The 27,712-nt window shown below is 57.6% G+C and overlaps 2 protein-coding genes across 7 annotated transcripts in view; both read right to left on the reverse strand.

Moving 5' to 3' along the window:
* UPK3B (uroplakin 3B) overlaps positions 1-1,000 on the reverse strand; it is a 3,849-nt gene extending 2,849 nt beyond the window's left edge. The window contains exons 1-3 of the mRNA XM_024745454.1: positions 822-1,000; positions 522-671; positions 47-284 (exon numbers count right to left, since the gene is read on the reverse strand). Of these exons, the coding sequence (XP_024601222.1) occupies positions 47-284; positions 522-671; positions 822-903 (470 nt within the window). The 5' untranslated portion in view covers positions 904-1,000. The remainder of the gene's footprint in view (positions 1-46; positions 285-521; positions 672-821) is intronic.
* Positions 1,001-4,001: 3,001 nt separating this feature from the next.
* DTX2 (deltex E3 ubiquitin ligase 2) overlaps positions 4,002-27,712 on the reverse strand; it is a 33,710-nt gene continuing 9,999 nt past the window's right edge. For 4 of the 6 annotated variants that reach the window (XM_024745449.1, XM_024745448.1, XM_024745447.1 and 1 more), the window contains 9 exons: positions 24,976-25,332; positions 22,423-23,059; positions 16,072-16,172; positions 11,053-11,193; positions 8,613-8,686; positions 7,322-7,480; positions 6,473-6,634; positions 5,160-5,249; positions 4,002-4,545 (listed from right to left, as the gene is read on the reverse strand). In XM_024745449.1, coding sequence (XP_024601217.1) covers positions 4,318-4,545; positions 5,160-5,249; positions 6,473-6,634; positions 7,322-7,480; positions 8,613-8,686; positions 11,053-11,193; positions 16,072-16,172; positions 22,423-23,059; positions 24,976-25,243 — 1,860 coding nt within the window. In that variant the 5' untranslated portion in view covers positions 25,244-25,332 and the 3' untranslated portion in view covers positions 4,002-4,317. The remainder of the gene's footprint in view (positions 4,546-5,159; positions 5,250-6,472; positions 6,635-7,321; positions 7,481-8,612; positions 8,687-11,052; positions 11,194-16,071; positions 16,173-22,422; positions 23,060-24,975; positions 25,333-27,712) is intronic. The other 2 variants (XM_024745452.1, XM_024745451.1) reach the window with 1 other exon arrangement.

A 27,712-nucleotide genomic window follows, 5' to 3' on the forward strand; every position in this document is an offset into this window, starting at 1 on the left:
CTCTCCCAGCACAGCCTTCTCCCAAGGTCCAGGTTGGGTGACCCACCTGTAAGGTCCAGGGCCGGGGAGGGGGGCGTTGCAGTAGGGTGGCTGCTGGAGGTCAGCAAGGCAGCCGGCGTCATTGCCCACCCTAAGCACCGGGGCGCCCCCCCTGCCACCCACTGGGTCCTCACAGGGCAGCTGATCCAGGGTCAGGGGCAGCGTCATGTAGTGGCCATCCGTCGGCAGCCTCGGGGAGGCTGGGATCTCAGCCAGTGTCTGGGGACTCTGGAAGTCCCTGGAGGCTGCAGGAGTGAGGGACAAACAGATTGGGGCCGGAGGGGAGGAGCGGATGGGACCTCGCCACAGCCCCTGGCTGGGTCCAAGGCCTCCAGCCCTGGCCCTCCATGCCTCACATGAGGCTTTGTCACCTCTCAGAGGGCCCTCTGGATAAAGCCCAAACTCCCAATCCACACCCAGTTGTGAGGGGTTCCCAGGGCCCCTGCAGCTCTCCTCAGCCCCAGGCCTGCACCAGGACATACCGTTGCTGAAGGCCACCACCAGCCAGACGGTGCTGGCAGCACTGGCGTGCCCTTCCAGGACACAGCGCGGCTGCTCCAGGGAAAACGTGGTGGCCGTGACCTTCCCTTCCAGGTCCCAGGCTGTTATCCGCGGCGTGTAGGGGATGAGCTCTGCGGCCGTGGAGATAGGGGTGAGGGCCCAGGGCCCACTGCCCCTGGGGCTGCCTCTCCCAATCGGAGGGGGCGGGCTCCCAGGGTCCCGGCAGGTGCCCCAGCCCCTTGGATCTGGCCAGGGGCACCCATCCCGGGACCCCCACTCACCCAGGCTCATGCAGGGCTGGGGCCACACCAGCAACACGAGGAGCAGCAGACAAGGGCACAGCTGCCTCCAGGGGAGCCCCATGATGGCCTGCAGAGCACCCACGCATCCACAGCTTGGGGCTCGGCCTCACCCCCTCCCCCAACACCGCGGGCCTGGAGGAGCTGGTTAGTCAGGCTGCCCCCTGGCCGAGGGCTTGAAAGACCTGAAAATGCAAGTTCACCCTCACTCCTCCTCCCAGCCCAGCCCACCACGGGGAGGGAGCTGGGCAGGGCTCCGGTGTGGGGCAGGCCAGGGCCAGTTAGGAGGGCAGGAGCAGGGCCGCTGGAGCTGAGCGAGAGAGGTCATTGGACCCCCAAGATGCAGGCCAGGTCACCCCAGAGGCCCATGTCTGAATTTGGGTCCCACCCAGCCTCCCAGCCCTGGGGAGGAGGGCTGATCTCTGGATACAAGGGCTCAGGGCCACATGCCAGAGATTCCTGCACCCCAGGTGCCAGGAGCCTCCCTCTGGCCTTCTATCCCCACCCAGGGAAGGAAGTGGGCAGCCCCAACCTGTCTGATGCCAGCCCCATCACCACCCCTGGCCCTGCTGCCATCTCTGCACCCTGCCCTTCCTCCACGAGGCCGCATCCTCCCTCACTCCCCAGTTCCTTCGTCCAAAGGAATCACATGGACTCAGAGAAAGGCTTGTAGAGCCCTTGACAGCTAGCAAGTCCCCTACTTCAGTGGTCCCCAACCTTTCTGGCACCAGGGACCGGTTTCGTGGAAGACAATTTTTCCACAGATGGGTACCGGTCTTCATCCTGGGCGTTGGGGACACCTGCCCTACTTACATTACTCCCACGGGTTCTCACTATATATGTATTTTTAAATTTTTAATTATTTTTTAAATATCTAAATTTTAATTTTTTTTGGCTGTGCCACACGGCCTGTGGGATCTTAGTTCCCTGACTGACCAGGCACTGAATCCAGGCCCTCGGCAGGGAAAGCGTGGAGTCCTAACCACTGGACTGCTAGGGAATTCCCTGTATGTGTTTTAAAAATTGAGATATAATTCACATACCATGTCATTTTAAAATGTACAGTTCAGTGGTTTTTGTTTTCTGGGGGCTTTGGTTTTTTTAGGGGGGGTTGTTTGCTTTTGTTTTGCTTAAACAAGGAGGGATTTATTTTTATTTACAAGAATCCTGGAGGAGGACAGCTGCTGGCATGGGCTTGGTCAAATGACGATAGGGTCAATGTCTCTGAGATTCTCTTGGCCTTTTTCTCATTGTAGCAAGATGGCTGCTGTGGCTCCAGCCATCATATCCTCAATCAAAGTAGGAAGAAGGGAGGAGCAGGGGGGTGTTATCCAATCTCTCTCTTTTATCAGAAAAACATAAGCTTTCCTAGAAGCCCCTGTAGACTTCCTCTTAAAATTCACTGGCCTTAAATCACCAGATTCCAGAAACTTTTCACCACCCCAAAAGGAAACACTGTACCCACTAAAACAGTCACCCCCAATTCCCTCTCCCCCGGACAACCACTAAGTTACTTTCTGTCTCTCCGGATGTGCCTCTTCTGCATATTTCATATGAAGTGAATCACACAGTGCATCCTTCTCTGTCTGGCTTCTTTCACTTGGCACAATGTTTTCAAGGCTCATCCATGTTGTACGTGTCGATAGTTCATTCTGTTTTCTGGCTGAACAGCATTCCGTTGCATGGATACATCACATTGTATCATGCATCAGCTGATGGACATTGGGGTTGCTCCCACTCTCTGGCTATTACGAGTGCTACCGTGGACATGTTTTCAGTTCTTGGATATTTACCTGGTAGTTTTAATTGTGGAGTCATATGGTAACTGCTTTCTGAGGCACTGCCCAGCTGCTTTCCGAAGTGGCTACATTTTACATAGCCACCGGCCGTGGATGAGGGTTCCAATTTCTCCACATCCTCACCAATATTTATTCCCTGCTTTTTTAAAAATAATAACCACCCTAATGGGTATGAAGTGGTATCACTTTGTGGTTTTGATTTGCGTCTCCCTAATGACGTTGAGCATTTTCCACGTGCTTGTCAGCCATCTGTGTATCTTTTTCAGAGAAATATCTATTCAAGTCCTTTGCCCATTTAAAAAAAATTGGGGATCTGTCTTTTTATTGTTGAGTTGTAAGAGTTCTTGATATTTTTTGGATACGAGACCCCTATCAGGCATAGGATTTGCGAACATTTTCTCCAATTCTGACTCTCACTGTGCTGTAATGGTGGGAGCCGAGCATGAGGGTGGCACTCGGGTGCCCACCCAACTCCTGTGCCCTGTGAGCAGTGGAGCGAGTCTCACCGTGGAACCAAACAGGATTGGGGTCCAGCTTCTCTATGGAGGCCTCCCTGCCCTCCCCAGCCAACTTCACGAGGCAGTGGGCACAGTGCCCAGGGCCCACGATACTGCTAGGGGTCCACAAAAATGCTTAAATTTCTTTTAAAATCAGAAAGAAAAAAAAAAGGAACTTCTAGATGAAAGAAAATGCTCTAACATATATTCATCTTTGTACCAGCGCGTCAAAGAATTTCAGTCCTTTTCTTATACGAGAAGGGCTTGTGAAAGCAAACCCCCTCCCGCAAACCCCCTCCCCCACATCCCTTATGTCACTCGGTGACTCGGTGTGTGTCTCTTCAGCCCCAGGCCACACTCACCCCCGCCAGGCAGACAGCAAGCCTGCGAGTATTGGATCCTCCTTCTAAGAAGGTTGGGAAGGATGAGAACTTTGAGGATGGGGTCAGATCAATCCTGTCCGGGATTCCAGTCCCGGCTCTACCGCTGTCACTGTACCCTTGAACCTGTTTCCTCACCTGTAGAATGAAGACAGCAGCACCTGCCCCATGTGAGCAGTGCTTAGAAAGCCAGAACCCTGGGGAAGGAGATGGGAGGGGCCCTGGCAGAGCTGCTGGACTGCGCACTGCAAGGAGAACTGGGGCGGGGCCCGGGAGCAGCTCAGGTCAGCGCCCGGCTCCTGGCCTCACTGTAGCCTTGGTTTCTTCATATAGGGGGTTGGATGGGCAGCCTGTAAGTCCCCTTCCTGTTCTGACGCAGCAGGACATGTGTGTGCTGGCCTTCACACATCAGATTTTACACACACACACACACACACACACACACACGCAGCCTCTCCACTGACAAACCCACCAGGGCCCGCTGACTTTGGCTATAGGGCATTTATTGCAAATAGAACATCTGAGGTATGAGAAGCTGACCCAGACCCAGGCCTGCCCCTGGCTGGGGGCACAGCAGGCAGTCTCTCCTCACCCCCTGCAGGGCCCCCAGCACCGATGGCCCAACGCGGCCCACCGAGGACGGAGGGGCCCACGCACTGAGGTAGCTGCATCCAAAGCCCTCGCAAGTATGACTCCCAGGCTCACCCAGGTCCCACGCAGGCCCGGGCCTGGGGGGCCGGGGGATGGGGACAGGCAGGCAGGAGCAGCCTGGGCTCCGGTGGGGCACGCCTGCGCCCCCAGCTCACTGCTGCTGCAGGCAGTCCTCAGTCACCCCCTGGGCGGCCAGCTCGGCCAGCACGTTCTGCAGGTAGTTGGGGTCGGGGTAGCCGTGGCCTGTCACGTTGCGGTCCATCTCTGTCTTGTGGTGAATCTCGTTCCACACCACCGTGTCGGTCTCCCCCGTGGTGCTGGACGTCCCTACTGTGAAGATAAGTCGCCTCTTCCAGGCCACCTTCAGCAACTCCAGGACCTGCCCAAGGGGGAGGGGATGGTGGGGAGGCAGGAAGAGGGGGAAGGGGAGGGAATGGCGGGGAGGGGGGGGAGAAGGGGGCCGTGAACAAGCGCTTAGAACAAACCCCAGCTCCCAAGGCTGGCCTGGAGAGCAGACACCCACCCCGACACCCCCTCACCTCCCTAAGCCTCTTCACACCCTCGGAGCTGTCCCCACCCCGAAGCCACCACACCGGCTCTTCTGTCTGCCTGGCACGCTCTTCCCCGGCCTTCGGAGAGCTGGGAAGTCCCAACTCAGGTCTCAGCGCAGAGGTGGCTCTGCAGGCCGCTGCCCCCACCACCCAGGTAGAACGGCCCCAGCGCCTCCCCATCCCGTCCTCCCACTGGAGCACCGGTGAGGTCAGCTCGTCTCTCCCTGGACCCCGGGCACCTGGGATGCCTAACGTACAGCAGGTCCCCGGGAAGGGGCCCCTCTGCCTGTCGCAGTAAGGTGGGCAGAGGCAGGTCTGGTGTGGCCGCCGAGCTGGGCCCTCCCCACCCCACGGCCTCCCACTGCACACAGACAGCCGGGCCCAGAGCTGCCAGCCGGGGGGAAGGGGGGGCCGCTCCCAGGGGCGTCGGCTGGGCCTTCACCTTGCGGCCTTGGGCGTTGTCCGGAAGGTAGCACTGGCGGGGAAACCCTCTGGCGGTGAACGGCTTTCCAGGGTTGGGGTGTTCTGGGCCCTGCAGGAGGCACACAGATGCGGGGAGTGGGAGCCGAGGGGCCCTCCGGCTGCAGAGGTGCTCGGACACGGGTGCCCAGCCTCACCCCTTTGCCTTCCAGGTGGGGCTACTGCTGCGCTCAAGTGACCAACCAAATCGACCGCCGTCTCACGTCTCGCTCTGAAGACCCACCGTGAACACGGCGCCCACCCACGACTGCCCTCCCTGAACCCGGGCCGCTCAGCCCGGCGTCAGACACTCCGGCTAACTCCCTCCACTTCCCCGAAGAGCCCGGATCCCTTAGAGGCTGGGACGGAAGCGCCTGCTTCACTGGAGGCCCTCTGGGCACGGGGCTCTCTGGACTGGATGACAGGGCCCACCGCCTGACACCCTCACTTGGGCACACAGCCCCTCCACTCTCGCCCTAGAAGTGGCCGGAGTGGGGCCCGAGACAGTGGCGGCAGGCTGGACAGAGGCTGGCGATTGGAACCGCGCACAGCCCTTGCTGTGCCCTCGGCCACACGGTGACACGCCATGTACAACTCCAAAGTCCCCTCCCACTCTGTGGCTCTACTGCTGTCTGGAGTGTTTCTAAATTTCACTTTGAGCCACGGAGAACTGGAGGGAAACCAGGGGAAGCACCTAATTAGACAAAACCGAGTGACATCCCGTCAGACTCCTGGCCCCCACTACCCAGTATCTTCCCAACCTGCCCAGGCTCTGAGATCCCCCAACCTGGTCCAAGGCAGAGACCTCAGGGGCCAGGGCTCCCGTCTGGGTCCCCAATGAGCTTGGATTCCTGTCCCCGCACGCCCCACGCAGGCCTGGATCAGGCCACTAAGCGGGTCCCTCAAGAGCAGTCAGGCCAGCCAGCCCTCCCCACCCTGTGCTCTGCCCCTGTGGGCTCGCTGGCCGGCCGGCCCAATAAAAGCGCTCCTCCTGCTTAGATGCTTGCTGGCCTTCCACCCAGTACAAGTCCAGCGAAGATGCCTCTGCCTCCAAGAAGCCCTCCCTGGCTCAGGAAAGGGCTAGGGCCACCTCTCTGTTTCCACAACCCTAGGAGCTGGCTCTAGCCCCCAGCACCAGTGCCTCCTGGTTGCTGGTGGCCTGACTTGGCAGCCTAGGCACCTTCACAGTGACCTGGGGTGTGCAGACTGCTAGGAGGGGGAGAGAAAGGACAGCACCCGAGAAGGGCTGATTCCAGAAAGATCCGAGGAGGCTCCTCTTGTGCCGGGGCCCCTTACCTGAATGCCATGGGGAATGTTGTAGACTATGAGGATTGTCCCACAGTCCTCGTGGCCGGGGAGGGACACCTGGAACGTGAACACCTCCATCTTCCCCCGGGGCTGGGTTCCAGTTTTCTCCCCATAGATAGTTTTGCAGGAAGGACACTGCAAGCTTCCATCCTGGGACAAGGCAGAATGCCGTGGACTGAGCCGGGGCCCCTGAGAGGGCACCCAGGCCAGCCACCCCACTGGCTAGATGGGAAAGAGGCCCACAGGGACACAGGTTTGGCCCCGAGTCACACAGTGGGTCCCAGGCGCATTGCCCAACTCCCAGGCAGCCTCCTCGCAAAGAAACTTGATTCTAGAAGCTTCCTTGGACAGATAAGTTTTAACCCAGAAACTCATGCCATTTTCATTAAAGGGACAAGGTACCCAGAGACTGGCATCAGGTAAGAAAATGAGGTTTGTGAGCAAAAGCTTGCACAGCCGAGTCATGTTTAAGATGAAAAAGAAAACCCTGTGAACGGTGGACTGATAAGCTGGCATCTTGGCTGGTACACGATGGCACGGGGACACTGCGCAAAGGCCAGGCCCCAAGGCCCACCACGGGCCTTCGTTCTCTCCGTCCCCCTGACCTGTCCACTCCGGCTGAACTACATCAAAGGCAGGGCAGCCAGGCATCGCCTGCCACCCCCAGGCCCATCCTGCTGCAGGGCCAGGGCTGCAGACATCTCAAGGCTGCCTCCGAGCGGGTCCTGGGCCCCTCACACGGCAGCCCCAGTCACCTGCTTAAGTGCAACATGACGGGTACAGGCTGCGGGAAGGAGACCCCGACCCCCACCCCTGGCCCTGGTGGGCCATGGGTACCTTGTTCCCGTTGCAGTACATGGCCAGCAGGCAGAGCAGGTGGAAGGCGTGGCTGCACTTGGCCAAGCGGCCCACAGCCACCGGCCCGAAGGTCTTGCTGTCGGTCGCGTCGCTGTAGCCGGACGCCATGGACAGCTTCTCCATACAGATGATGCAGTCCTGGAGGGAGACCCAACCCGGGGAGTGCTCACCCACGGCCCCTGTGCCACAGTGGGTGGGTCCTGTAGGACCGGCCTTCATCTGCTGAAGTGCCTCACCCCAGTCTAACTCAATCTGACAGCTGTTTGTTCCGGAGGCTGGGAGCACAGAGGGCTCACCGTCACCACAGCAGAGGGGACGGCAGGCAGCACCAAGCATGGGGGCCGGCATAACAACTGAAGCACAGGCGGAGACGGCGGCCAGAACAGCCAGGCAGAGGTAAGTACGGGAGGGGCCCTCAGCGCTGGGCTTTACAAGGGAAAGGGAACTTGTCAGACGCACAAGCACGGGAACGGGCCCTCGGGTAGAGAGAAGAAAGCGTTCTGAAGCGGGAGCCAGCGTTTCCGCTGGGAGGGGCGGCGCACCTGCAGGGCAAGGGGCAACCAGGGTGCAGGAGACAAGGCGAGGTGGGGGGAGGACCAGATCCCGGGAGGCCCTGACGGCCACGGTCGGGGCTGGGGCTTCTTCATCTTACACGTTGGGGGCCCAGCTGAGAGGCTGTGAGCAGCGGGTACTAAGTCATCGTGGCCACGTGTCGGCTGTGTAGCCGGCAGCTTGGAGGGGGGTGGCGGGGGGCAAAGCAGCCCAGCTGTGCTGGGTGAGCACAAAGGCAGAGACAGACAGACAGCTGTGAAGGGGGAGGGCAGAGCAGGCTGGAGGGAGGGGCCAACGGGAGGATGCCTTTCAGGTTTCTGTCCAAACCTTTACCAGCCAGATGCTTCCTATGCACTCAGTTTGCAGGAGAAAGAGGGAAGAGAGTCCTCGGCTCTGGACTGGCACGAATGACCTTGACCCCCACCCCTCCAGATTCTCCAGGACTCTCCATTCAAATCGGAGAAAAGTGCCATAGCCCCGAAGCGAGGCTCAGCAGAGAGAGGTCCAGGTGCAGCCGTGACGGGGGTCTGGCAGGCTGGGTTAACCACAGGAACCCCGACCGGCCCTCCCAACAGCCAGGCGGGCAGGATGGCTCTCTGAACGAGACCAGAGGCTCCTCAGGAAGCACCTTCCAGCAGGGGACAGGCTGGCGTCCTCGTCTAAGCCACCCCTCATTTCCAAACAAAACCAAAAGCAGCGTGGTTTCCGTGACACGCACCTCATCCAGGGCCGTCTTCAGCTCTTCTGTGTAGTTTTTTATCACCTGCTCTGGCTCTGGCTTTGGAGGCCCTCCTAAAAGAGAGAAGAACATAAGTGGTGTCCCGAGGAGAACGAACTGGAGATGCTGGAACGAGACAGAAAGGACGACAGTGAGCGGTCCAAGTTGCTGGGAGGGATGTTAGGGCGGCTCAGAGGGGAAGGTTAGCGTGCAGGAGAGGAGAGACCTGGGCCAGGCGCAGAACGCTCCGGAGCTCTGCCAGCTGAGCCCTTCCCGGCCCACGCCGGGGGCCCGGCCCCAGGAGCCCTGGAGGAGACGGAAGAGGGGCAGAGACAGCAGCTGGCCACAGCCCTCAGGAGCCACGACGGGGCCCTGCACACCTTCACTCAGGAAACCTGTCCCAGGCTTCAGAGGACATGTGGAAGAGTCAAACAGCAGCTTCTAAAACAGATACTCTGGAGCACATTCTGGCCGTGTTATTTTACTCAGCTTTCATCATTCTTGTAAGAAAGTCTCGGTAAGAGAAGTAAGTTTTCTGAGTCAAGTGTGTAGCGCGTGCCTACCCCATGGGGGCATCTGTGTGCACACCGACTGCAGATGGCGGCCACACAGCCACAGCAAACCACAGTCTTCTTGGGCTTGTCCCTGGACTGTGGGGTGTCAGTGACAGGCCTCCTCGATTCCTAAGCTGCCCACAGTTCTGTCCCCGACCCCTCCTCCCGAAACCTCCCACTCCTCTGTGTGCACCTGTGCAGGAAGCCCGGAGCAGAGGCCCTGCACCAAACAGGCCCCACCCCAAGGAGAAGAAACGCCCCCAGCTAGAAAGAGAATCAGCATGGCGGGGTTCTCCAGGCAGAGGCAGCTGCAGAATCACAGAGGGACAGCAAAGCGGAGCACAGGGGATGGACCAGGGGGACCAGCGCAGCCCGGGGAGAGTGATCCCTGCAGGGCTTGTCATCCTGTCTCAGGGTCAGGGGGAGCTCCTGGTCCTAGACCCTGAGACCAGAGGGGCTCTGGTGTGAACCCAAGCTCACGGCCATCAGCCTGCGGCTGCAGACTTACAGGCCTGAGCTCCCTCTAGACCAGAGAAGGCCAGGGGACAGTTATGAGGGGAGCAGAGGGGCAGGGACCTGGTGATGTCAGGTTGGATTCTGGCTCTTGGGCTGGGACCAAATCAGGCCACCTCTGAGTCTCAGTCCTCTCATCTAAAAAGTGGACCCAATACCAACCAAAGCCGTGATCACTGTAAGGGCATTAGCTGCTATGACCTGAAAAACAGCTAGAGGCAAAGGAAGACCACGCACCCCACACACACGCACAGGCACCCCCATACACACAGACTTCTAGGACCCTGACTCTGGTCGCTGGGGAGAAAGCCAGGCAAAAGCACAGTCCCCACCGGCACCGGGTGGCCATCCTGCTGGCTGGGACTCTATTCTGATTGAGGGGAGGAGGCCTTCTAGATAAGACTGGTCTAGAAGGCCACGTCGACTAGGGACAGGCCAGTCTCCAGCCGGACCCTGGGATCCCTTCGGTGAGGCCTGGCTCAGCACCCCTACCTCTCCTGCCTGCCTGTGCCCAGGCAGCCTTTCAGAACTGGAGGTAACTCTCCAGGAGCCACTTTTCTCAAAGGGGGCCAGCCAGGTGACCGCCTACCCCACGAAAGGGACATCCGAGCCCAGGAAGGCCAGAGCGTCTGCTGAGAGCCTTGTTTTCCCGGGGCAAACCCGAGTGCCTCAGGAAGCTGCCGGCCTCTGAGGCAGAGTAAGAAGGGGGAGCAGGGCAGGAGCGACTGCTAGGGGTGGGGTGGGGCTGGGCAGGGTTAGCCCCGCCCCTCCCTGGCCTCCCTCCTCCCCCGTTGGGCAGGGGTTAGACAGGCAGTGAACAGGATCAGAGCAACCACCGTACTACTACCACTTGCCAGGCGCTTCCCAAGCGATTTACTTCCTATTCCTCCCACAAGCAACCTGCCCTGTAGGAGGCGCTCCGCTCATGAACGGGAGGCTTGTGTGAGTTCACAAAGCCCGTGAGCTCTGGAAACCCAGGACTGGCGGAGCCAGAGCCATGCCCCCTCTCACACCATCCTGAAGGTCACCGGGGCGGTCACACTTCTCTGGCCCAACGATGGAAGCAGAGCCATCATCGGCTTTAGAAATGGCAGGTTTAGAACTTACTACCCACAGGCCCCTCCACCTGAGTTTTGTTAAAACTCACAGCACCTTCCAACGGTTCTGAAACCCCTCCTCCCTGGCCGTGTGACGGCCAGGGCAGTGGTCATCGGGGGACCCCTCTGAAGTAGCCCCACATGGGCTGGCCCTTTGAAGGAAGCGGCGGAGGGCCGTGGTGGTCAGAGAAGAGCGTTCGGTGCAGAAGAGTCAGAGGCAGCAAGACTCGGAGGAGACTTAGCAGAGGCCAGAGAGTATTTGTGAGCAGGAACTACCTTTCATGGACATTTTCCTCAATCTCTTAACTGAGCTGTGACTTTTAGAGGCCAGACAGGAGGCGGGAGGGCTGGCGGGCTGGGGTGCGCGGCTAAGACACACAGGGAGTCCAATGGCTGACATCAGAATACTCGTCATGCCTACACGGGGTGCGAGATCAGACATGCAGAGAGGGGAGAAACGTTAGAAGGAGTCGTTCAGCATGTGACCTCCACAAATCCCGGCTGTGTCCAGCTGGCACTGTCAACGGCCATCAGGACCTGCCGATCTCCCCGGGGAATCCGGCTGCTCGAGGCTGCTAGGGCCTATCCGGGCCGGCAGGGCTAAGCTCTGGGTCGGGAACCAGTGAAATGCCTGGCTGGTGGGAGCCTTGGCCCCAAGCTCCAAAGGGGTCTGTGCAAGCAACCCATCAGCCCGTGCCTGGAGCATGCAGGGGGCGAGTCTGTTGCTTCGGGAGGGCAGAGGGCAGAATGCCACCCCAGGAAGCCTCCTCAGCAGTTCTGGTGGGCGCCTCTCTGTGCCAGGCATGAGGAAGGAGAGCAGACGGGCGACACAGAAGGGCGCAGCCAAGCTATGGAAACGCAGATGGGCTGGAGCTCACGGTCCTCGCTCTGTGGCCCCTCGGCCGCGCCCCCTCAGCTCCTGCTCAGCTTGCCCCCGTGCGGAGCTGCCTGTTTTGCACGCCGCACCTGGCCCGCCTAGATGCCTTCAGCGCCATCGCCGGGGCGGGGCGGGCCAGCGGGAATGCTGCCCCGGGCCTGCTCCCCCACCGAGGCATCCCCATGGCCCTTGGGGCCGCTCCTCTGGAGCAGTTAAGGTCCCAGGCCGTGGCTTCCTTCTCCGGTCCCCTTTGCCCTGGGTGGGAGCACAGGGGCAGCCCACAGCGTGAGGGAGCCGCAGCAGGCAGCCGCGCCGAGTGGACTGTCCAATCTTGTCCCTCCTTCCTGATGCCTGCAGGAGGGATGCCTCACTCCTCAGCCTGGCGCTCCACACGCATCCTAGCCGGACCCTCACCCGCGCTCCCCAAGGACCTGGAACACAGCACGTCCTCCCGCTGGAGTCCCCATTCCTGCCACACTCTCAGCCACCCTGCTGTCCACAGCACCCTCTACCCAATCCTCCCTGTCCCTAGTCAGGCTCAAAAGCACCTCCTCCCCCAGGGAAGGGCGCTCTGGGCTTCCCCTCGGGCACCTCCCTTAGGGGGGCTTTCTAGGTGCTCAGAATCTGGCAAGGGCTCTGGGCACAGCAGACAAGCCAGGTGGACCTGCTGCCCACTCCAGAGGCGATCCAGAGTGGTGAGGAGAGATCTGGCCTCGGGGTCCACGGGGGCCCACTGTGGCCTCCACCAGAGAACAAAGGCTCTCAGCGGGGCAAATGCGCCCAGTCAGGGACAGAAGCAGAGGCCGGCAGCCTGGGCAGTACAGGGTGCGTTGTGGTGGCCACTCCGCAGGAGACACCAAAGTGGACATCAGAAGACCGAGGCTGGACACTGGGTGCCCGCTCATCAGGTAACTCGATGCCACCAGCATCCCAAGGTTGTTCCTGGGCTCAAATTGTGGGTTCCCTTGGAACTGAACATCGGGTGGGCCAAATGACAAGCAGGCACAAGGGGCAGATAGATGGGAAAAAGAGAACAATCCCTTAGGAGAACCCTGGAGCTTTGTACTTGCCCCAACATGCACCAGTTCCCGCCCATCAAGGAGACCCCTCTGCACTGGCTGCCCCTCCCTGAGCGGCAGCCCCTCCCTGACTGCCCATCTGAAACGGCCACGTCCCCCCTCCTGCTCCGTCTCCTTCACTCTGCTCCAAGAGGTGCCCGGTCCCTGCCTGCTGGGGAGCAGACATCCCTGAGGCCACCACGTCAGCCCCGCGAGAGGCCAGCGTGAACAACGCCCCTACCCTTTTCAGTGCAGGACCTGCTCCTCCGAATTCAAGACACAGACAGCGAGGCCTTAACTTAGACGCCCACAGACAAGCAGCCCGCGCCCTGCAGGTCTGCCTTCTTGTGAAAAAGTGTGAAAATCACCCCAGAGCTAACACTTCACAAAAGCGGCATCCAGTGGACAGGATTGGGCGGTGGGGGGGAGGGGGGGACCAAGAGGGGCCATCACATCTTCCCCAATAGCAAGGGCTCAGGGACAGCGCCCCCCCAAATCGGCATAACAGCTTGGACAGCCACGGCTTTTCCTGCTCTCGTCTTGATCTGCCGGAGCCCCTGGCAGGTCCTGCACATGGGCAGATGTGCAGACACCCCCTTTCTGATGTCCAGCGTTGGCCTTCCGTCTAGTGACCAGGGCTCAGGTCCAAGCCTACCCTCCGCTGGCCCTGGCCTTACCGAGCTGGGCTCAAGGCCAGTACCACTCCCCACTGGCTGACCGGTCTTGGGCAGGTCTTGGTAGCGTAAAATGCAGACACTCCTCCTCCCTCGCAGGGTGGGAGCCTGGCCCCGGTCTTGGAGGCCCACTCCTCCCCACACCCCTTAAGAAGAGGCCCTGGCCGGGCCGCAGGCAGCAAAGCCAGCACCTGAGGCGGCTGGCTGACACGGAGGTGGATCCTCCACCAGCGAGAGGGGCGCACAGCCCTTCCGCAGTACATCCGCGGGCTGGAGACCTACCTGCAGACCCCTGTGCCCAGGTGCTCACCTCAATGCGGCGAGCGTGTTCCCAAATCCATAATCGAATGCGTAACTGCAGCCCAGCTGAGAGGTCTCTCCAGACCCTGCTTCTTGGGGGTGGGCGCAGGATCCCTGGTTCCCTGGTGCCCCACACAGCGGCCCCAGCTTCAGGTACGAGCCAGAGCCACGTATTCAGGCGGGGCGGTGTCTGGCCGCTGGCTCGTCTACTACACTTTCCTCACTGGGACCCAGTTCCTGAACCTTTGGGGTCTGTTTCCCTGACAAGTAAATGGAGATTAAAATACCTGCCTGCCTCCAGGATCGCTGTGAGAGCCCAGGCGGCAGGGGACACAGAGGATGTGGCCTGCAGCGGGTCCAGCCTCAAGAGCTCCTCAGCACCCAGACCACTTCTGAGCTGTGTGCAGAGGCGATCACGGCATTGGTATTAAAGCCTCAGTGACCGCAGAGCTGAACGGAGCTGGGTGCGTGCAGGTTGGGCCCATTCCCCCACAACCTCTCTCCAACAAGACCAGCACCACACGCACGCACACGCACACGCACACACAGGCCTGAAACACCTGTGGCGTCGGATGCCACGAGAAGACCTAAACTGGGCAGGGACTTCCTAGTCACCACATTTTTGCTCACTGTTCTCTCTGCCCCAGCAAAGGGCTGATGGCTGAGCAGCTGACAGACTGAAAGCCTCCCCTCCTGGGGCTTTCCCGGCCCCACTCTACCGTCCTCACCGCCTCTCTGACTGGTCCTTCCATGTCCTTCAAGGGCTCTTCTTCCCGGCATCCAACCGGGTCTCCGTAAGCTCACTCCCGGGGGGCGGGCACGGGCCGCCCCACTCACTCCACCCCACGCCGCTCTTCTGAACTGCTCATCCAAACCTCCCTGCCTCTGGGACAGCTCCGCCCGTCGACAGCCACAGCCATCACCCCACCCATCGCCCCATCGCCTCACAGCGAGAAGCCCAGACTCTGAGGCCAAGAATGCCTGGGGCTGAATCCCAGCTCTGCCAAGGGCTGGCTGGCTGGCCCTGGGAGGTTTGCGGAGTTCTCTGAGCCTCACTTTCCTTAAACATAAAATGGGAATCAAAGTTCCTCCCCCACAGAGTTGCTATTGGGATGAAATGAGTTACCACACATGCAAAAGCCCTAGTCCTTCCTCCTTAATTATGATGATTTATTATCTCTGTCGGCAGCTGTACACCAGGCCTCATTCTATTCCTTCCCTCTCACAACCAATCCAACCACCAAGTCAGAAGTCCTTACCTCCATCTACGGCCACGACCCTAGTCAGTGGCTGGCCCACCTGAGGCATGAAGTCCAGGTCCACAGGGTCTCCCTGCCTCTAGGCCTGGTCCCCTCCAATCCCCCCTGTGCTACCACAGTGACTCACCCAACACCCAGTCTGGTTAGCTCACTCCTCTGCCTCCATCTTTAAATGATGGAGGCTCACCAGACTCCTCAGTGTATCTTCAGGTACGATTTTACATTTCCCATAAGTTAAAAAATAACTTTCAGTGGCTTCCTAATACCCGCAAGAGGAATTGTAAAAACAGTTTGGGGCTTCCCGGGTGGCACAGTGGTTAAGAATCTGCCTGCCAATGCAGGGGACATGGGTTCGAGCCCTGGTCCGGGAAGATCCCACATGCCGCGCAGCAACTAAGCCTGTGCGCCACAACTACTGAGCCTGTGCTCCAGAGCCCACGAGCCACAACTACTGAGCCCACGTGCCACAGCTACTGAAGCCCGCACACCTAGAGCCCGTGCTGCACAACAAGAGAAGCCACCGCATCGAGGAGCCTGCGCACCGCAACGAAGAGTAGCCCCCGCTCACCACATCTAGAGAAAGCCTGCGCGCAGCAACGAAGACCCAACGCAGCCAAAATAAATAATTTATCAATTAAAAAAAATAACAGTTCAAAGGTGTAAGGTTAACAAAAGGTCTAGAGAGACACAAAAGCACTTACTCAAAATGTTAACTCCAGCCAAGAGTTCTATGAGTTCCCCAGGGGGCCCCCTTAGGGAAATGCCTAAAGCATTTGGGGACAGCAAAGTGACTCCTGAACCATAATTCAAGGCGATGTGAAAACGTAAAAGATGGGGAAAGGCCACACCAGGGCACCCACCGTCATTAGGCATGACCCGCCCCCCCGCCCCAACACCGAGACAAACGAACAGGCACCCAGGCTCACCCGCTGGGGGATACACCATCACTGAAAAAAGGCACCGCCCCCCAAGGAGCCTCTCTGGGTTTCCATGAGAACACACAGGGTAACAAGACCCCTGCCCCACAATCTCCTCCCCCTACCCCACGCATTCCCCCCTGCCCCCAAGTCCTGGTCCTGCCAGACACAGTCTGTTCTGGAACCTGGACCAGGGAGCAGCCTGCCTACCTGCGAGAGCTTGCTGGACCCTGCTGGGCTTCGACATCTGCACGGGCACCGTGGCAGGGACGCTCCTGGGGCTGCTCACTGGACCGCTGGGCAGGGAGGCACTTGGGGAGAAGAGAGGGCAGAGCTTAATGTGCGGAGCCGACTTAGCAGAAACAGGAGCCGGAGAAACACCGAGTGAGGAAGACACGGGTGCTGCCGAGGCCCCTTTGTGGTTTCACTTCCCGCAGCTGCCTCTGTACAGTGAGGGCTTCTGTTTTTTTCTTTTTTTAAAGAAAAGATCCCGATGAAGAGTATCTGGAAGGAGGAGCAAAGAGATCTGATGTTCACTCCTCTCAGACCCAAACTAACCAAGAAAGAGAATCTGAATACTTGATGTTAAGCCAGAGGCCGGCCCGCCATCACTTCCCCTGTGAAAATCAAGCGACAAAAGTCAAACTCCAAGTTGGGCCTTGGGGAGGGGAAGGAACCGTAGGCAGGGAGGGGGCAGCGACACGAAAGAACACTGCTGGGGATGAACCTCATCTTTTTACAAGGTATCGAGAATGAAGCTTTGGCTGTCAAAAAACGTTCTCCTGGACAATCAGAGACTCTGAAGACAAACCTAAAAGAATTATGAACTCACCAGCTTCATCAAAAGGAGGGCTCTGTGGCTCCCTGCAGAGCAGAAGTCCAGCAGAAACCACTCTGAGTGGTCCAGACCAGTACCACCAGTAATAGGACCAACCAACATCAGGAACCCCAAGAGAAGACGCTCTGAGAAGGAAATAACACCCCTCTTGTGGTTCTTGCCAAAACAGCATAACCTCAGTCCAGTCATGAGAAAACGTCTGACGAACCCAAATTAAGGGCCATTCGACAGGAGGCCACAGGAGGAGGAACAGGTGGAGGAGGAGAAATGACAACTGGATGCAAAGTGGGATCGTGGGACAGAAAGACAACTGCAGAGGAAACACCGATGAAAGTGGGAGAAGTCTTTAGCTAACAGTCCTGCACCAGTGGTGAGCCTCTCTCTGGTTCTGAGCCGCACCATGTTTACGAAAGATGTTAACACGAGAAGTCAAGTAAGGGCGGTGGGGAAACTCTGTACTATTTCTGTGACTTTTCTGCAAATCCCAAATTAGTTCAAACTACAGGAAATTTTTTTTTCAATGAAGGTCTTGCTTCCCACAGTGACTAATTCCAGGTCTCTCACTTGGTTTTAAGCCGTTATATTTTTAAACGGTAATAAACCCGTGCCATTATGGTTTCAGGGAGCCCTGCCCTGGGGACAGCTGGCGTAGATGGCCCGCCATGCCTGCTACCTCCTCCCCCTCCCGGTGACTGCGTCCTCCAATCCAGCACTGCCCATGTTCAAGGTGACGCAGTGGGAAGGGTTTTGAAACCCTTCCACGCAGTCCCTCCACTGGAGCTCCCCAAGGACAGGCCCTGGGCATGTTCCTCTCTGTTCCACTGGGCCCAGCCTGGATCCAGGAGCTGGGAAGGCGCTCAGGAAACGATGGACGCCTCCAATCTGCTGTGCCACCCTTACAACGGTCGGCAAACCAGCAACCACCTGGTTACGGCAAATGCTTCTGGAAGCTGCCCAGATCCTTCCCTACTGCTGGTCTGGGGTCACGGGTCCCACTGGTGGACACAATAGGGAGCTGCTGGTTCTGACCCAAATCAGAAAATTTCACACTGGCTGGTACTGGTTTTCATTTCTGGACTATTCTCCCCAAACAGAATAACCTGTGCGGCCACGCTTCCTGCCACCCTTATCTACCCTCAGCCCCAAGAGGACAATGGAACTGGATCAGGGCGCTCTGATGATGTGGGAGGTGGGGGGGAGGGGGTTAGGTGTGTAGGACACTAGGGCTAAGGTTTTGGCCCCGCTAAACTCCGTTTAATTTGAAGCCACGCCCCACGTGGCGCCACCTTCCTGAGCCTGTTTCTTCAATTCTCAGGTTCTAGAAGTGAAGAATTTGAGAAGATACAGCCCTTGGAGGCATCCTTCATCTCCCAAGCTAACCCGACAGGGAGCACTAAGCTTCAGCCCATAGCCAGGAAGCTGGAAAGCTGAAGCCTGGCTCTGCCACTGCACTGGGCTACTCAGTGGGCATCACTGGCCCAGCAGGGGTCTGAGAAGCGGGATCCTTCCTTGCTGGTGAGAGGCACGTATCTGAGGGAGAAGGCCTAGGTTCTAGAGCAGAAAGCAGACAGGCAGTAAGGCTTCCAATGAGCAGCTCACCCTGGAACTGGGACCAGGAACCATGGCTAAGTTCAATCTGCTTAGGGGTCTCACGATGTTGTCACTTGCCCTGCGACCTTCCCCAGCTCCTCCCCCATGCATTTCTCTGCTGTGATCAGAAGGAACAGAGCAGTAAAAGGGTCCAGTGGGTCCCAAGATGGGGACTCTCAGGGATGGACAGAACCTCAGAGGTCGCTGATCTCCCTGCACCGTCCTCTAAAGGGCTCAAACTGGCAGAGTGTTCCCCGACGTGGGGGCACCATATGCCCATGAAGTGCCCTTCCGAGAGTTCCCTCTCACCTGCCTCATGCACCCGTCCCACCTGCTGGGTTCCTGGCTCTACCTACTAGGCCCTCCCTGCCTTGCCTGTCTGGGACCGTCTCCAGGAGCTTCCAAGTGGAGCTGGGAACACGAGACAGGAAGATTTCTAGTCTTCTCCGCAGACAGGACTGGACAGTCCCAAACAGGGGGCAGAGCTAGAAGGCTGGACAGTGAGGCACACAAAGCCTTCTTCCAGCTCCCCACGAGCTGCCACCCACCGGGGAACCTCTGAGCATGTGCAGTACAAGAAGCGTACGATGTGGAACCTGGTGACCCCCTTCCAGTCCCCGCAGCGCTTAACAGCTGGGTGCCTTGGTGCATGTCGAGTCCTCTGAGCTTTACTTTCTCTCTCTGTAAGATGCGAACAATTCCCAAAGGCCCCCAGGGTGTCTGCGAGGCTCCATCTGCAGCTCGGTCCAAGTGCCCACTGTTTCCTAGGTCTGAGCGGAGCCAGGTGGCTCCGGGAGGGCTGCAGGGCCCTCAGCAAGTCCGGAAAACCACAGCCCTATCAGAGCAAAAGGAAACTTCAGAAACTGACCCAATTCTGTAACCTTCAGAGAGGAAAAGAGAGACGCGGAAAGAGAACAGAGTGCAGCCGAGGGCCTACGGCGAGTCAGGGGCAAGGACCCACTGGAACCCAGGACCCCAATCCCACAAGTCTGAAGAGCCTGGCCGATACTGGGAGGGAGTGGGGTGCTTTCAGAGGCTGGGAAAACAGCAGCAGCAAGAACAGAGCTGACGAAAGCAAGCTGAGAGCCGTTTTCCTAGGCCGGGTTAGTGCAGGGACTAAGCTCCCCGAGGCCTAGCCACACCAAAGCTGCAATGGAGGGCTGGTCCTAATCACCACCCCGAGCCATCAGAATGCTAAACCAGCCGGCACACCCTCTATTACAGAATCTGTGCGTGACACATTTTGGAAAGTCTTCCATCCAACATCACTGAAACACAAGTTTTGGTGCTTAAAGGGATAAACTTCAGCTACTAGGAAATTTACTTAAACCCAGTGGCTCAGTGACAAATCACGTGTCTTCTCGATGGCTTACTGCCTACTCGGAAAGGCTCCTGGGGCAACAGGCAAATCAGTCAGCCAAGGTTTTACCCAGATTGAGCAAAAGTGATTTGAAACTATGTGGGTTACAAAAAAAAAAAGAAACCACATGGGTTCCACAAATTTTGATTTCACTGACTCACATGTCCTTCCCAACAGCTACCAGTAAACACTTTCTCCTCCACACACGCAGTAACCTTCACCTGTTGCTGCTGCCATTCACTTGGCTTTGAGAACTATATCACAGCCGCTAGAAGACTAAGGTGCCAGGTGTTTTCAAATCCTTCTGGCCCTGCTGGGTTAAGAGGTCAGGGATTTATTAAACCCCCTCTGGCTCTACAACAGCCATTAGAGAAGGGTTAACTGCAGAGAACCACACTACAAATTAGACAGGAGAACACTGGCCCCTGCGAGTGAATGTCACCCCTCCCAGCTCCTGAAGAGCTGCAGGAGGTCAAGGTGAACACCCCCTTCAGGCGGCAGGTCCCTTTGAGGCTGTTTCACCTGCCAGAGCCTGCTGGCCCAGCTCCCTCCTGGTTTACAACGCAGGGCAGCAGGGTAAGCGGCAACACGCACGACTCAGCAGCAAAGGTAAGGCCGTCTGGCCCGGCAGCCTTCCATCCTATAACTGGCCTGGATGGCACTGACGGGACCCACCTCAGTAGCCTCTTGGGCTCTCAGGCTGGGGAGGGGAGACCAAAGAAATATCAGGGGAGACTGATGGGCGCCCCATACCAAAAGAAAGCAACAAAGCCCATGAAGTCGCCTGGCTCAATCCCAGCATCCCAGCTCTAGAACCAGCTAGAAACTTGCCAGTTAATTTGTAAGAACATAAGCCCCAGGAGGCTATGCAAAGCCGACCTAGTCATAAAAGCAGCTCCAACCTTGCTGATAATCCTTCTGGGCTGGCAAACGTGACATGTTTTTCTCTAGAACAGACTGACTCACATACTGGAAGGGGCCTCACAGAGCACTGGGAGGGGCCTCACAGAACACTGGGAGGGGCCTCACAGAACACTGGGAGGGGCCTCACAGAGCACTGGGAGGGGCCTCACAGAGCAATGGGAGGGGCCTCACAGAGCACTGGGAGGGACTGGGTTGGCATGGAGCCCAGCTTGCTTATGTCTCTGTGCAAGCCCACAGAGAAGGCCCAGGCCATACCTCCCTGTGCTCCCCATTCCCAGAGAGATCTCAGATCCACGTGCCCCAACTCCTGGAGGACACGTAGGAAGACACCCGGACCCAGGGGGCCCATCCCCTCCTCCGTGTACTGGCGGCTTCTGCGCACACCCCTCAGGACGCCCTCTGCCTTCCTCTCACTCTGCCTTTTAGACAGCTTCAAGAACTCCACCTGGGGAGTTCCCTGGTGGCCTAGTGGTCAGGATTTAGAACTTTCACTGTAGAGGCCTGGGTTTGATCCCTGGTCGGGGAACCATCCCACATGCCATGCAGCATGGCCAAAATACAAAAAAAAAATTATTAAAAAATTTTTTTTTCAAAAAAAAAAAACTCCACATGCCCCACAAGGGGCCTGGGTTTGATCCCAGCTCTGCCACTTCCTGGCTGTGCTGCCAACCTTGTCAGCCTCCATGTTCTCCCCTGTAAGCTGGGGACATCCCCTACCATATGGCCATTGGGAGGATTCACGAAATCTCCCACACAGCCTGCTGAACAGGGCCCGGCTATAACACGTGCTTGGTGAGTGACAGCTGTCACTGTCTTACCGAAGCTGGAAGGGTCCTCTGAAACCTAAGTAGAAGAAATACTAGAGGCCTGAGAAGCTGCCAAGGAGGTCTCGGCCACACTGGGACGCTTCAGCCCTCCCTGTGGTCAGGTGGGCTGGCGGGCGGGCTTGGGTGAGTGATGTGGCACCGAGAGGCTGACTCCCTGGGAAACAGGGAGGCCACAGGCCTACACATCCAGTCCCCACCCGCCCAGGCCACCCTCTCTCAGAAATCTGCCCCCATCCCGGCTAACGCTCTGAGCTCTCAAAATGTTCTCCAGGCCCCAGACCCTCAATAATAATCGATGATGAGGCCCCTGATCAGTGACAGGTCTCTGAGCATCCCAGATGCACCCACCACTGGCCACTCAGGGGTTTCCCCACTTTAAAGTGCCATCTGGTCTGGACGGGGCCCATTTCATCATCTCAGGGTGCCCTATGAGACGGACTGTACCAGCACAGCAGCTGCCCTATGTCACCTGCTGCCACCCCCAACACGCTCAGCACTTTGCTCTCTCCTCAACCAACTTTTAAGCACCAAAGCTGGGCTCACAGCCTTCCCTGGATGAAGCCGTGGGCTCAGGGAGAGGGCTGAACCTTCCATGTCTGTGACTCCAGGGCCAGGCACATAGATGGAGTCAGAGAAATGTCCTCAGGTACCCGGCCCCAGCTATGTGGCACACAGGCACAGCTAAAAGAATCTTTAACTGCTCAGAGAGCCCAATTCTCCTGGGTCAATGAAAGGATCACTGGTTTTAACCCATGGGGCAACTACCAGCACTCAAGTGCCAGAAGTCAGGTGGGCTCCCCGGGACACAAGGCTGTGGACAGCGTGGCACCTCAGCACCACGTGACACGTGCAGCGCTGGAGCATGTGCAAAGGGGATGACGCAGCAGGGACAGCCGAGGAGGCAGGTGCCGAGTCTGCGGGCATTTTGGGGGGAGTCTTCCCAGCTAAAGAAGAGCAGAAACCCAAGCCCGCTAACAAGGCATGCGGGTGGACAAAACGACCGTCCGCGTAACGCAAGATACCTGGCTGCGCCAGCAGCGGACAGTCCTGGGGGCTGCTGCTGAGGTCCCAAGTGGGAGAGGCTGGAGCGGTAGAGGGGCTGGTTCCCCAGGGAGGGCAGCGCCCCAGCCCAGAGGTTGGCGGTGCTCAGCTTGGGCGCAGACCTGGCCCCAGAGAGTGAGGGCTTGTTGTACGGAGAAAAGGTCTGGTGGGCCCCCAAAACAACGGCGGTCCTGTGGGGTGGCTGGGGGACTGCGTAGGCAGGAAGGTTGGTCATGGAGTGGCGGTAGCGGCCTGACACGGGGCCGGCTGCGCCGCCGCCGAGGCACTGATGGCAAGAGCAGGCCACTCCCGTGTGGCCCGGTGGGGCGATGACAGTGGTCGCTGGGTATGGGGGCCCTGCCTGGCGCCGCACGCTCCGGCAGAAGCTGGAAGTCTTGTTGGTCTGCGTGTGGGTGGCACAGTTGATGGTGTAGTTGTACCCCAGGGCAGCCAAGTCCACGAGCTGGGTGCCCCTGGCCACCTGCTGCTCCAGGTAGTCGCAGACGCTGGCTTCATACGCCGTCCAGGAGCCGTCGTCACTCAGCCACTCCCAGACGATGCCCCGGCCCGGGGCCGAGTGCTGGGGAAACAGGTGCCTCCGCACAGCCCGCATGGTGCCTGTTTTAAAAGGAGCGTTGCACATATAAACTTCATCTGCTGGCCACTCACCACCTCCCCGAAAAAGGGAGTTTAAAAATTCTTTTTCCTACAACCAAAATAAAACAACACGATCGCGGTGTATATATGGTCATGCTGCTGTCTGACCTAAAGGCTGGCATTGACTATTCTCTCCAAATTTGGGGTGAAGGGTAGAGAGCTCTCTCTATGCAAAGAAACTGTGGATCAAAGGGATCAAGGGGCAGAGAGGGACCAGCGCTTCTCAGCAGGAGTGAGGGATGCTGGACGCTTAGGTCAAAGACCAGCTGTGGCTCAAAATAGTCCTAAGGATGAAACCTATGTAGCCTGACTTAAAAAACTGAAAACAAAATGTCTGAAGAAAATTAAATCATCCATAATCCAACCACCAAGAGGAAAGCACACGACGTATATCGTAACATATTCCTTCCCGTCTAGTCTCCTAGGCATGTATGTTTAGGTGCAGCTGGCAATCATACTGAAAAATTTTCCTGTTTTCATGTATTATGCCATAAGTATTTATTATGTCTCTAAAACTCTGTAAAACTCTTTATTAACTGTTACACAGTTCTCTTACATGGATGTACTTAGATTCCTTTGGACTTCCCAGGTAGCAACTATTAGCAAACACCGGTGGTTAGCTTATATTAATAAACCAAACCTGACGATTCAGGAGAGAAAGACAATTTGGGCCATGCTTCCAACAGTACTTGTCAAAAGGTGATCACTGCGATTACCTTCTACCTGGTCTCCCGACCTCAGCAGCCAGTGGGATACTCTTAACCCCCAAATCAGATTACATCACTCCTCTGCCCTAATCTTCCCAGGGTTCCTCCTTTCAGAAGAAAAGTCGAAGTCCCTCAAGGGATGGAAAAGCCCTGAACGACCTGCCCCTCCCTCCTTATCTATCCCCAGCCCTTCCTGGTGACCAGGCCACCCAAGCTCAAACTTCAAAACGACCTCTCCCTGTGCTTTACACATCCATTCCCTGATAAACACTCATTGCTACCTAACTCATACACAGTTCTCGAATCATTTATCTTGTGCGATGCCTTTCTCAGTGACTGCAAACATCATGAAGGCAGGGACTTTTATCTGCATCCACTGCCTGGAAGCCTGAGTCCTCACACCCTCGAGGAGGCTGCTACAGGGATTAGAGCAGGAGTCTTCAGGCTCGGCACTAGTGACATTCTGGGCTAGTAATTCTTTGTTGTGGGGCTGTCCTGTACATTGTAGGATGTTTAGCAGCATCCCTGGCCTCTACCCACTAGATGCTGGTAGCGCCCCACCCCATAGTCCTGACCATCAAAAATGTCTCCAAACATTGCCCCCAGCTGAAAACCACTGATTTACAGGGATAGTGCACAGCTCTGGGAAGAAGTTGGTAGCCCCATTCTCAGTAATACTGAGCAAAAGACACACACACGCGCACACACACACACACACACGCGCACACACACGCACACACACGAAAGAAACATGAGTGCACAGGAGAGTGAAGTAACTTGCCCATGTGGCACAGCCCTCATACAGGAGCTGGAACCCGTCGCCAGGCCCTCTTAACTAGCATGGTGTGCCACCCCCATGCCGGCCGGCCAGCCTGCTTGCCTGCCTGCTGCCAGCGAGACCCTCAAATCCCTGCGGGTGGAAGCAGACATTTCTGGTTTGGGAGACAAGGGGGAAGGGGGCTGGAACGGCCTCTGCACTGTGTTCCCAAGGCACCCCGTACCACTAAGGAACATCTCACACTGCTATCACTCCCACCACCCGCCTTCTGACCGTGTGCATTTCAGGGGCAGGATAACACTGAGAGTCAATTCTGTGACCCCCAACACCTAGCACGACGCCCAGCCCGAAACAGGCACTTGGACACATACTCAAGGCAGGAAGTGCCTTACCAGTGTCCTGGCGGAACTGCGTCCAGCTGGGGAGGTCGATGATATAAGGAGCCAGTGAGGGGTCGGCCTGGCCTAAGGGGATGCTGTGGGCCAGGCTCCCCAGCCCGAAGCGCTGGCCCTTCTGCTGGACAAACTGCTGCTCGATGTAGTTGCAAACAGTGGCACTGTAGGGGTGCCAGGTGCCCAGCCCGTCCTGCCATTCCCACACGGCCACTGCCACTGGGCTGGTGTACACCTGAGCCAGGGAAGGGCTTGGGGCCATGGCCATCTTCCCCAGGACTCCCTCTGTTCTCCCCACCGGCTTCAGACCACTCTGGGCTGCAGTCTCAGGTTCATTGCCCAGCGCTTCCAGGAGACCTGAAACAAGACAGACACGCAGTTACCGACACACACGGTGGCCCTGCCAGAGTTAGTCTCAGTGCGGGGGGTGGGAAAAATCGTGCTTTTCCGCAGTCACTTTTTTCCCTAATACCTTCAGGGCATCGTGAACCAAGTACCTAATCCTGTCTCTTTGCTCAGGCAGCCAGGAAGAATTCGGAGTCAATCAAGCAGCCTCCTTACCTCTGCAAATGTCCAGGAAGACACAGTGGGTGAATTCTGGATGCTAATCATCAGCCCTGCTTCTGTCCTTTTACCGATAATTTCCCTCTGGCCCAACTACTAAGTGTATCCTCTTATACTATATGTATTTTCATGAGTCACCCCAATCCTTTGTGGACTGGGGCCATCATGACCCCTTATACCTTTGTGAGGACGCCACACAGGTTTCCAAAGCAGGTTTGTTTGTGAGACACATATTAACACCTGCTATGCTACAGATGAAAAAAAAACTCTCTCTCAGAAAGGACCAGGGGCTCAAGGACAGCCAGAGCTGCGACTCTAAGCATGGGTGGGTCCTAGCTCTGTCCAGGTCTCCAGGCTGCCCTGGTTTCCTGCACCATTAACCCACGGAGGGCAGGCCCTAGATAGACATCAAAATCCTGTGGATGCTGAAGCCCTCCCTCTCTGGCCTCCCTGCACCCCACTCCCTGGGCCTGGGCCTTGCTGATCAGCGGTCAGCTGCAAAGACTTTACACCCATCTCCCAAGACATTCTTCTCCCAGTCACTCCCGCCCAGTTACATCACTCAGGGTTTTCCCAGGCCATCTGTCACATGAACTTCTCCTCCACGGCCCCGACCAGAACTCTAACGCCCACATACACATATGGCGGTCCCTGTCTTTCTGCCCCCTCAGAAGGCAGACACCCAGCGAGCCAGCCTTGTCCACAGCCACCTCGCCAGCCCCAGCACAGGCCGTGTCATGTAGCACGTGTTATACACGGATTAGCTCAAAGCACGACTGAATGGAGGCAGATGAAGACTCTACGTGCCTGCAGCTGTTTGAAGAAGAAAGGGGGTCTGTGGAAGCTCCTAGGGTGAGAGAGGAACGGGGCCAAACAGACTGACAAGGCGGTATTTCTCCCACTTTATGGACAGGAAAACAAAGAAGTCAAGGTCTTATTGAAGGTCACACATACACTGGTAAGTGGTAGCACAGAGGGCAAACCCAGATCAGCTGGCTCTAATGCCCATTTTCTTAGCGAGGAAAGCTCACGTTAAAATCCTATGGATGCTTAAGCCCTCTCTAGCCTCTCAGCCTCTCTGCACCCCACTTACTTAGAGAGGGGGGAGGGAGAAAAGGGAAAGTGGTGGGGGGAGGGGAGGAAGGGAGAGAGGAGCCTGCATCTCAAGCTGTGAGCACCCTCAGCTGTTACGTCCACATAGGGCTCTGGTGCCAACAGGGCTCCCAGTCACATCATCTGCTCCGATGCCCACACGATCCCCTTAAGTACAGACATTGAATTTTGTCCCTGTTTTGCAGACGAGAAAACTGAGGCCCCGGTGGTTTTGGTGACTCACTTTCATGGCCACTAATGAGGCTGGGACCCTGCCTGGGCTTTCGCTGCTGTCCCTGAGATTGTACTCCCGCAGGGTTTCAGTGAGAAGGCCGGTACCACCTGCCCCACAAGGAAGGCAGAGCTGGAGCAGCAGGTGACAGGGAAGAGGCACAGGCTGTGGTGCCCACGCACCGCATACCCACTGCACTCTAAGCCCTCCTGTGTCACCTGGTGAAGGCACCTAAGCCCTCCAAGCCCGATTTCGCTTGGAAGTGGACATATCAACCTCTATTCTAAGTGCTTTTCTAGGGGATTCAGATGGATAGGTGTGTATAAAGCACCCAGAACAGCTCCAGGCACACAGCCGATATCAGCCAATCTTGGCCTCCCTCCCTTTCCCTGCTCCCCTCCAACCCAGCACCTCCCACCCCTCATGTCTAGGTGAGCAGTGGTGGCCCAGGGCGGCACTGAGCTACCCGGCCTGAGAACACGGGCGATGAGTCAGGCCTGCAATAACTCTGAGCACACATAGTGGGGCCAGGGCCACCCCTGAGCTGCCAGCCGCTCCAACAGAAGCACACATCCCGCCATGGAGGATTAGACCCGGGATGCCCTCGAGATGGCTGGCGAGCTTATAAGCTCAGCGCCTGCAACTAGAGGCCTCTGGACCCACATCCAGGTACAAATCACAGGACTGGTTTCAGGGCCGATTACTCCTGAGCCCAGACTTTCCCCCGGCACCTCCTGGCAGGCGTCACTCATCTCTCGGGCAGCAGGGGCCTCCCATGTACCAGCGCATGTGGTATGTTCCAGCATGTCCACACACCCCCAGATGAACCAACTCGGATAACTCTGCCAA

Source organism: Neophocaena asiaeorientalis, unplaced genomic scaffold (assembly GCF_003031525.2).
Source record: "Neophocaena asiaeorientalis asiaeorientalis breed wild unplaced genomic scaffold, Neophocaena_asiaeorientalis_V1.1 scaffold461, whole genome shotgun sequence".
NCBI classification, from domain to species: domain Eukaryota; kingdom Metazoa; phylum Chordata; class Mammalia; order Artiodactyla; family Phocoenidae; genus Neophocaena; species Neophocaena asiaeorientalis.